The 9625-nt window shown below is 32.1% G+C and overlaps 3 protein-coding genes across 3 annotated transcripts; 2 read left to right on the forward strand and 1 right to left on the reverse strand.

The window, feature by feature from the left end:
- Positions 1-370: 370 nt before the first annotated feature.
- Positions 371-1525, forward strand: LOC108578121 (ragulator complex protein LAMTOR1). The gene is made up of 5 exons (XM_017941384.1): positions 371-536; positions 795-871; positions 957-1046; positions 1148-1346; positions 1436-1525. Exons 1-5 carry the CDS (start codon positions 492-494, stop codon positions 1523-1525), a joined length of 501 nt encoding a protein of 166 aa, XP_017796873.1. The 5' UTR covers positions 371-491.
- Positions 1526-3053: 1528 nt separating this feature from the next.
- On the forward strand, positions 3054-5401 carry LOC108578120 (nuclear transcription factor Y subunit alpha). Its single transcript, XM_017941383.1, has 7 exons — positions 3054-3115; positions 3889-4198; positions 4272-4408; positions 4629-4802; positions 4882-4973; positions 5079-5220; positions 5312-5401. Exons 2-7 carry the CDS (start codon positions 3907-3909, stop codon positions 5381-5383), a joined length of 909 nt encoding a protein of 302 aa, XP_017796872.1. The 5' UTR covers positions 3054-3115; positions 3889-3906; the 3' UTR covers positions 5384-5401.
- A 1559-nt stretch (positions 5402-6960) lies between these two features.
- On the reverse strand, positions 6961-8207 carry LOC108578117. The gene is made up of 4 exons (XM_017941379.1): positions 7980-8207; positions 7638-7758; positions 7354-7561; positions 6961-7147 (listed from the first exon to the last, which is right to left on the reverse strand). Exons 1-4 carry the CDS (start codon positions 8205-8207, stop codon positions 6961-6963), a joined length of 744 nt encoding a protein of 247 aa, XP_017796868.1.
- Between the last annotated feature and the right edge of the window lie 1418 nt (positions 8208-9625).

The following is a 9625-nucleotide window of genomic DNA, read 5'->3' on the forward strand; positions in this document are numbered from 1 at the left end:
TAAAAAAGAAATTTCTAATAAATATAATTTATACAGTATCTTGAAAAATCATTTCCTTCCCTATTTTTGTACGCTGTTTCATTGATTAACGTAATACGTGTAATACTGTATAAATTTTGTATATTGTTATACAATAAAAAGCCAAATTAGTCTTATATTTTAGTAGATAAAATGAACAGTGCACAGTAATGTGATAAACTTCGCTGTTCTTTATCTTAGAAATGTTTAGGGTTATGTTATTCGGTTTAGTACGTTATAAATCCCGCTAGGGACGTTGCATGCTATTGCCATTTTTTGTTGGTATTTTCGTATTTGGTTTAAAAAGGTTGTCACACTTCGTAGTGCATTTTATTTATGGATAGTGGTGGAAGCGTAGTGTCGGCACGTCTGCGAGTGATTTACTTGATTGTTTACAGGAATGAACGATAAAAATACTACGTTGTAGCAATACGTGTCACTGGCGAAAAAATTTGAACAATCTCACTATAAGTATGGGATGTTGTTACAGCTTTTGTAAAGAGGACAGCGGCCCGCAGGTAGTAGGAGTGGATAAAATTATTTTAATCGTGTGGAATGTTTTGAATCATAACTTATCACCTAACATTAGATATGCTATTAAGGGATATAGAATTTTATCGCCTTTCTGCCTTTTCGTGCAGTATAAATGCAGAATAATTAACATTTACATATGAATTATGTTTATAAAAATTCCTCAATATTTATACTATAATGTATATTTTATTTAAATTAATCAAAATATTTAATATCATTGTTCTGGTTCTTTGTTTTTGTAGAGTGGAGAAGTAAATGAAAGGACACACTTGTTGGTGGATCCTGTCAGCAATAACACAAACATACCCAGAGTACACAGGTACATCATGATATCTTTTGTATATATTTTTTGTTATAGCATGAAATGAAATTTGCCAAAGCTTCTTTATTTCTTTTTCTTCCAGTGATGATTATGTTAATCAATATGCAAGCTCAGCACCCAAGAAAACAGATGAACAAAGTGCATTAAATAGAATTTTACATGAAACAGCGGCGTGAGTGTTTCTTTGCCTTTCTTGTGTTTTATATTTATGTTGCACTTTTATATCTGCATTAAGGAAGAAGCAGTTTGCTATATTAAAACATTTAATTTCAGTAATGTGATAGATGTTGGAGCATTAGATTCACATAATTTGGAGCAACATGAATATATGGATAGATCACGTGCATATTCTAAACGTATAGAAGCTGGAGGTATTAAAGTCCCTGATAGTACATCTTGTCTACTGAAAGATATTTCTGCTCCAGAGAAAATATTAGCAGCAGAACCTCTTGCTTCTGGAGATCATGGGCTGGTAAATATACACTTACATATGATACAAAGTAGTATTATTACATTAAATGGTCATAATGTGTTAAATAATTACATAAATTTTATTTGTAGATTACAGAAATGCTCAATAAGGCTGTGTCAGCATTAGGGGATGTAAAAGTTGAACACAAAGAGGATTTAGTAGTTCCTTTCTTATCGTAATCTTTTAGCATTTCCTCAGTAAGATTACATCTTGCTTGAGTGAAATGACTGTATTACATGACATTAAAGAAAACATGCATCTTTCCAAAATGAATTTTCAATAAGTTAATCTAAGTCTGAATTTACTTCAGAATTTACTTGAATATAAATATTGATTAAGCATTATAATGTGGTGTATTATAGATGAAAGTTCAGGTACTATTTCTTAATAACAAGATGTTAAAACGGCTTGACAATTTCTGAATATACAAAGTTGTTTCAAAATGTTACAAGTTAAGATATTTCCAAATGACCAGTTTCTCATGAAAAAACTGAATTTGGTAGTGCTTTTCCATAATTTATATACAATACTGTAAAAAGTTAATACACTGTTATTAATCTTCACTAAGGTGTATATCAGAAACCAATATACAAGGGCTATTTTGTTATAATTTAATAAATGCAATCATACCATAGGTTTATAGTTTTTTGCACTTATAAATTACAAAAATAAGTCATATTGGATGAATAAATAATTTTTTCAGCTTTTTACCAGCACTGTTAAATTATCGATTTTTAATGAAAACGTTTCTTATAAATTAATAGCATTACTAAACATGATAGATAACATGTAGATTCAGTAACAAACAACATTCATGAACACCCGCAACATTTTTCAGTACTTATATTAAAGTATATTTTTTCATCAATGTGCACATTTTTATCTTTTTAAAATTTGTACTAAAGGAAGATGTTTTTATAATGCCAAAAACAAAAGTAAATTCCTAATTCAGACGTATATTTGTGATATTTATATGAATTAGTTCTATTATTAATGTTATATTATTTAATAATTGCCAGTTAATACATATTGTTTTTATCAAAATTTGTTAATTTTATATTTTTTTAAAATTATAAGTGAATAACAAATTAAATAAAAATAATTATAGTCAGCAATAAATGATGGCTAAACGTTGTATAAACTGCATTTGTTACACTATTAACTAGAGCTTATTGCAATTATAAAAATGAACTACTTTGTTATCAAAGCTAAATATAAATATTAAAAAATTGAAAATGCTTCTGGTTATTCCGTATTTCATTGTACTGTCTTAAAGAATTTCATGTTCCTTTAATTTTCATATTCCACTGGATTCCAATGTACAGAACTTTCGATCTTGAACTAACTCATTCAGCAGGTTATTTACTTTTGATTATAAATCTAGATTTAACTGAGCGACTTATTTTTTTGTTGTCTGCAAATTTTATCTAACAACCCGGTAGAAAAATCCTACAGAATTGACGGCGATCATCGTGGATGGTGCATTGATAAATCGATTTAAAAGGAAGCGGGAAATAAGCTGTTAGGAACGCGCGAAGTTTGATGAGAGCGCGGGAAGTAAGTGGTGGGGATAAGTCAAGACAGTAGATTGGTTAGGCGCGTCGAGGCGCGGAGGGGCATCGACCGGTCTGGCATCGGGCTGCTATCGGACTGGCAGGTCCCCCCGTTCAGTGCCACCAATACACAAGAGCCGAGGACTCTCTATCGCCGACCATTGGTCCTCAATTTGCCGACCAATCATTGGGAAAGTGCCCACGAAAATATCCAATGTAAGTCCACAAATTATCAAACATCAACGGGGTACGCGTACGACCGCGCACGGTTGTACGATTAACCGCGTTTTCGTTTTGTGAGCTGTTCCAACTGCGAACCCGTGTCTTCTCGTGCTTGAAAAAGTCTTTCTGCACGGCCATGTTTGTCGAGACAAGCGTTTCTCGTCCGAAATCCGCGTCGTTCCATGGCGAGTATATCGCGTTCGGTATACTATACGCACAACTTGGTCTTCGTTTCGTACGTTCTCGTTCGGCGCGTGTTAAGGATCACGAGGATACCAGATTAATCATGCCATCGAGAACAGGATGCAACATCCTTCGGAAGCGATTTGTGCCTGACAGAAGGTGATGATTGCTGCCTGGCCTCGATTCTCACTTCTACGTATCTAACGTTCTGCACGTGGGTTCTCAGACCCCAATGTGCTCGCCACGTTGGCGATCTTTATCAATGATCGTTAGGCGCGAATTGCGTTTAGTAGAATTACAATTCTCATTGAGACTCTAATCTTTTCATATGTTAGATTTATTTATCTTTATTCTGCCAACAAAAGGGAGCATTTTTGTACATGATTCATACAAGTATGCTATATATGATTTCATGTGTATATATAAATTCTTCCTTGTGTTGTTTGTACGTGTGTATAGTCATTTTTATTGCGATAAACTTATTTTTTCCATTGTAGAATCTATGATTAGCTCTTTGTGCACTTATTTTTCAGTGTAAATGTGCTGTTTTTTTTGTGTTGTAAAATCAATGTCTTTTTTTTTAGTAATAGGAAAAATTTACAATGGAGCAGCTGGGAGAAGGACAAGCAGTTGTGGTTGGTAGTGCAGGAGGAACCGTCCAAGTTGTCCAAATGGGTCAAGGAGGTCAAGCGATGATGTTGCCACAAGCGATACAAGTTGCAGCGCCAAATGGACAAATACAAGTTGTTCCAGTATCTAGTTTAACTAGTACAGGTCAACAAATTGTAATTCAACAGCCACAAACACCACAAATCATTCAAACTCCAGATGGGCAAACATACATTTATCAGCCAGTTCAACTTGAAGGTCAAGTTCAGCAAGCACAACCAACAGGTATAGAAATATATATAGCTTGCTCATTTGTGTAATTATAAAGTTTATATTTTAATTCTGTATTTATGTGTAGTCATCAATATTAATGGGAACCTCATGCAAATTGCTGGGACAACGTCGCAAACCACAGCTGCTGCAGCAACCACAACACCAGTACAACCTTTAGCAAGTCCTACAGCAACAGCGTCTCAGGCAGGAAATGTTGTCATGGTGATTACTGTCAAAGTGTCTCTTTCACTTACATAGTCTGTGTATACATTATACTGACTTGTAGTGATTATGGAGCAACATTATAGACAACACCATGTCTTTTCAATTTATCATGTGAAAATCGGAATATTTAATATAATATAAATATGTAAAACTAATATAGATTAATATATTTGTCAAGATATTTGATTATTTATGTTTGTAATTGTGGGTTCTTTAGATGGTGCCAGGAAATAGTGGACAGACACAATTTCAGAGGGTAGCATTGCCAAATGCAGAAGTTTTTGAAGAAGAGCCTTTATATGTAAATGCAAAACAGTACAGGCGTATATTAAAACGACGTCAAGCCCGTGCTAAATTAGAAGCAGAAGGAAAGATACCTAAGGAAAGACCAGTAAGTTTATGTTTAATTAATCGTTATTTAATATTATATTTTATTATTTGTTTTATATTAAGTTTATTTTCTTTTGCAGAAGTACCTCCACGAGTCTCGCCATCGACATGCAATGAACAGAATTCGCGGTGAAGGTGGTCGTTTTCATTCCGGTCAAGTAAAAAAGCGAAAGTAAGTTTCAGTTTATAGCTTTTTCTTATGATTTTTGTTTTTCAAAAACAAGTACAATGTCTCATTTATTATTTTACGCATATAAGAGTGTAATGGTTCCAATAGAACAAACGAAAACTCCATGATTACCCAGCACATCACAACTTCGACCAGCACCAATACCGTTCGTACTATAGCAATAGCAGCAGCAAATGTAGGTGTACAGTATCACGACACAGACAATATGGCCTCCACCATAGTCATTGAAGTAAGTATAAATGTTTTTTCCCACTACATTGTCAGACACTTGGATTCTGGAATGAATCAATGTTATATACATATTTAAACATCTCTTACAGAAACAAGGTATTCCTCTTCAAGATATGATCTCTGAAGATGATATTGTTACCTCAAACAACTGCTTAATGTAGATAAATATTTAAATTAGATGGGGCGGTGATATATGAAAAAATAAGTGGGAAAGGAAAGTGTGTCAATGATGAAATGCTATATATGTTTGTATTAATCTTCAAAAGAACATTTTGTAAATAGTATGCTTCTCAATACGAGATATAGTGCAAGCATAGTTTTTTGAAGACAAGATGCTGTGAAGAATCATCAAAGTTGTACATATTACGATTGCGATAATGTTTACGTCTTATATTTTTTTAGCTTTTCTTTGTGTGTAACCTAACACAGACTTGATAACACTATTGCATAGTATCATGCCGCGGTATCATGGGAAACTGGATTGGGGACTAGATAGTTTCGTATCATAACATTTTGATGAAAGAAAGATCATTGCTTAGTCATAAACAACGTGAAATATTTTGTGTACATAAAAGGGGTTTGTAGTATAACATATCGAATCTATGATTTGAAAATGTATAAATTTTTATATAAATCGTATCGATACATTCGATTGAGAGACTGAACTATATAATTTATTGTTACGTGCTGGGTACCATTTTTAGATTAAATTTTATAACGTTAACTTCCATTACAATGAAGAATGAACAAAATACCGAGAGTGTGCACCGATAAGACTTTTTGTACAATTTTAAGTGCAAGTACAATTAATTTAATCTAAAGGAAAGCTTTATAAAGTATAGTTAATTGTTAAGAATACAAAAAGTTACTCATATTTCATGCAGTGGCTTATGTAAATAACAAGTTTAATCTTGAAATGTTAACTATTTTGGCTGATCGAAGGAGGCTACGTAACGTGTAATCTATTCAAATGGTTGTCGAAATGTTTCGAAATTTATTCTAATAAATAATTCGATTTTACATGTTCGATCATAGACTTGCAGAACTTTTGAAAAAGTAATCATTACTTTATTTCGATACGTATGCGAACAAGTATATGCTAAGCTTATTATAATAATTTTGCACTATTTTTTAACCAAGTATATACTTTCTGTGTACGTATTATTATTGAAAAATGACACTTTTCTAAAGTTCTGAATGTTAAGTCTAGGAGATGTTCAAAAAGGAAACAAAAAGTAATATGTTTAATTTTTTTCGTAATTGAATATTTCTTCATTGATATACGGAGTAGGTGTCTCCTTTTACGAGTGTAAAAATGAAAAAAAAGAGGAAAGAAAAAGTTACGTTCGTATATAAATATTTTGTAAAACAGATTTACGATAGATAAACCTGTAAATAATTGTAAGAATATAAATGTGAGAAAGATTTACGTGAAATACGATACTGTGTGTCCAAAGTGGATGCGAACAATTGTAAATTGATAATTAAGTTGGGTGAAAATAGGAAATAATATATTTGTAAAGTAATTATGTACAAGCAAAACAACACGGGTTGTGTTTTGTAATAACTTGTATCTGTTGATTTAATTAGCGTAAACCTTTACCTACAATTCTTTGTTAGTTTTGTTAAGTATTTGCTAAAAGTAATTTTCTAGCTAGGAAGATAAATTCAAAACAGAAAAATAACAGTTTTTAACATTTGAACTGTTTCTGTTATATTACTTTCGTACAAGGAAAAACTAAAAAATACTAGATGGAAGTACAAGTTTCTTTTCTGCTAAAATTTTAGAACATTCAGATGGTGGACTATCAGGTCCTTTACTGTATATTTTTGGTTCGATTGGTAAAGGTGGTCCAAATAGACGTCTTTTTATCACTCGATTTCCTACAGCATCTATTGTGGCATCGTATTCTGAATCTCCGGTTCTGAAAGGAAAAAAAGTATGACGAGATAGACGTAAAATTAGTATTAAGGAATTTTTATAATAAAAGTTATGTGTATAATTACTAAAATTTCACAAAAAAAAGTATACTTTGTTACTTATGGTGGTTTAATCTTGACTGTATTTTTACATCAATGAGTAGTACTTATCAACATTAAAGAAAAAAATATTGTAATTCTGCCTTTTTACCTGATACGAAGAATTTCTCTTTCCTTTATATTCGGTGTCAAATTGTCTGGAGGCTTTATTGCTCTTTTTACGCGTAACAAATCTTCCGTTGCAATTTGCCACGGGTTCTTATAGGATTTCTTTTGAATTGTTTCCGATATAATCCAATATTCCGGCAACTGAATATCTTTTTCTCTTCCGTATATTTTCACACGTGGTGAATAATCACCTAGTATTACCAAATTTTATATATTAATATAAACCCTATCAATTAAATTACCATTTAATTTTTCAGATACTAAAACCTTTTGAATAATCCAATTGATATATAGTTTGTTTAACTTCATTTTCTTTCCGCTCGATCAGATCTTCATCTGGTACAACTTCTGGTAAAAATCTTCTTAAACGTGAATGTTCGTCGCGAATCTATAGATCGTATAAAACGCATTAAAATATATTCAACATTTTTGTCTCAAGCGTAATTTAATAATCTTGAATTTTACAATGAATTACATTAAAGAAATTAATACGTCTGTTGCGTACAAACGGTATTCACAGACATTGCAGCAGAGGGAAACATTTATACATACATTACGGTGTATCGCGAGTGGAATAATTATTAATGTAAATCGTTGTTACTTCTTTACTCTGTTCAAAGTCTCTTGGGGATCCTCGCTCTGTTCGCTTAAAGGTAAAATCGCATTTTGTCGTTGCGTATTCAAGCACCTCTTATAAGGACCGTTCAAAATATTCAACGGTGGAAGATAGTTAAGTGGTGGCCTGTATTCTTTCCGTCTATCGGTTTTTTTCGTTGGGAAATCCTTCTTATATACGGTTATAAAATCGCGTGTCTCGTCTTCCACCTCCAGCAGCATTATTCTTTCATTTAAAATACGCACATCATGAAAATATCTTCCATCCAGCAAATATGGGATAAAATTCGATCGAAAAGGTTAGAAACATTCTGAAGTTGTCGATTTTTAATTCGATACTTCGCGAAATGAATAATCGAAATAATAAATATCTATAAGGTGTTCCATTTATAAAAGACTTCTAATTTTTTTGTTTCACTATTAAAAATAAATAATATACGTTATAATAGATACTATTAGAACGACGTATACGTACTTAAACATGAGCTAACGACGAAGTGAGGTCGACGAAAATTGTGGAGTAAATAAACGAAAGAAAAAAAAAAAGAAGAAATGAAAAAGCGAAAGAAAAGTCTCGTTTCGACGCCTAATGATTCTCCGATTTCTCGTGGCTCATTATAGAGACGATATAACAAGAGGTGAGGCATGGCACCCTTGTGTACTATAAACGCCAATTAGGATACGACATCGAATTTCCCTGTTATAGGTGTGTCCTTGTTGATGTGTCTCGCCTACGCTACTTTTCCTACTCGACTCACTTTTTTCCTTTTTTTCCCGCCATTCAAAGAGACCAGAAAAAATAGATATCCGTGTCTTAATTTATCTCTGCAGCTTTTTGATATCGACACCACGAACCTGCGAAGATTCATTGGAGTTAGTCAAACAAAACGTGAATCCTTTTATTAGAATCGTTACTGTGCTAACGGGAAAATGGATCAAAATTTAGATCCGACGGGAGGACATGAATAATTAAAAAAAGAAATACAACGAGCAGTGTTTAATGTATCTAATCTTTTAATTATATTTATCTAATTTTTTAAAAATTATTTACGTCTTTTTATTAGAATTTAAATTTTATGTTTTTATATATACAGTGTGGGCTACGTAAAACAGACCACCTAATTATCTTCGGTACTCTATGGTAGTACGAGAAAATTTTTATACGTAATTTAAATGGTTTCAGAGCGTGAGTAAGATGAGAGAAAAATTTTTTCGATGGATTAAATGGCCAAATATGAAAGGAAGTTTCACGTTTGATTAAAATTGTAGCGTCTAAGGTTACTTTAAGGTTATATCATCGTGCATGTTTAAATACACATCAACGTCTGTTACAAAATTTTTTTGATGGAAGAAATGGCAAAAAGTGAATGGAAGTTTCACATTTGATTAAAAATTTTAGAATCCAAGGTCGTTTTAAATGCATATCAGCGTCTGCTACAACATACAATAGAAAAATATATACACATTTATATAGAAAACCATAGATGACTTTGAAAAAAAGAAATAAAATTTGGAAAAACATAATTTACAGAAGAAATAACAAAAAATGAAAGGAACTTTCACGTTCGATTTAAAATTTCAGGTCACTTTAAGGTTATATTATTACAGTAGAAAAAAATATATACATTCGCGTAAAAAAG

The sequence above is a fragment of the Habropoda laboriosa genome, unplaced genomic scaffold (assembly GCF_001263275.1).
Source record: "Habropoda laboriosa isolate 0110345459 unplaced genomic scaffold, ASM126327v1 scaffold1319, whole genome shotgun sequence".
NCBI lineage: Eukaryota > Metazoa > Arthropoda > Insecta > Hymenoptera > Apidae > Habropoda > Habropoda laboriosa.

Bases quoted from the DNA above. Each gene is read 5' to 3' on its own strand.
- LOC108578121 (XM_017941384.1), top strand. From the start codon at position 492: ATGGGATGTTGTTACAGCTTTTGTAAAGAGGACAGCGGCCCGCAG. The intron at 537-794 runs GTAGTAGGAGTG...TTGTTTTTGTAG, and splicing joins AAGAGGACAGCGGCCCGCAG to AGTGGAGAAGTAAATGAAAG. The intron at 872-956 runs GTACATCATGAT...TTTTTCTTCCAG, and splicing joins AACATACCCAGAGTACACAG to TGATGATTATGTTAATCAAT.
- LOC108578120 (XM_017941383.1), top strand. From the start codon at position 3,907: ATGGAGCAGCTGGGAGAAGGACAAGCAGTTGTGGTTGGTAGTGCAGGA. The intron at 4,199-4,271 runs GTATAGAAATAT...ATTTATGTGTAG, and splicing joins TCAGCAAGCACAACCAACAG to TCATCAATATTAATGGGAAC. The intron at 4,409-4,628 runs GTGATTACTGTC...TGGGTTCTTTAG, and splicing joins AGGCAGGAAATGTTGTCATG to ATGGTGCCAGGAAATAGTGG.
- LOC108578117 (XM_017941379.1), bottom strand. From the start codon at position 8,207: ATGCTGCTGGAGGTGGAAGACGAGACACGCGATTTTATAACCGTATAT. The intron at 7,759-7,979 runs GTAAAGAAGTAA...TACGATCTATAG, and splicing joins CCCAAGAGACTTTGAACAGA to ATTCGCGACGAACATTCACG. The intron at 7,562-7,637 runs GTTTTAGTATCT...TGGTAATACTAG, and splicing joins TCAATTGGATTATTCAAAAG to GTGATTATTCACCACGTGTG.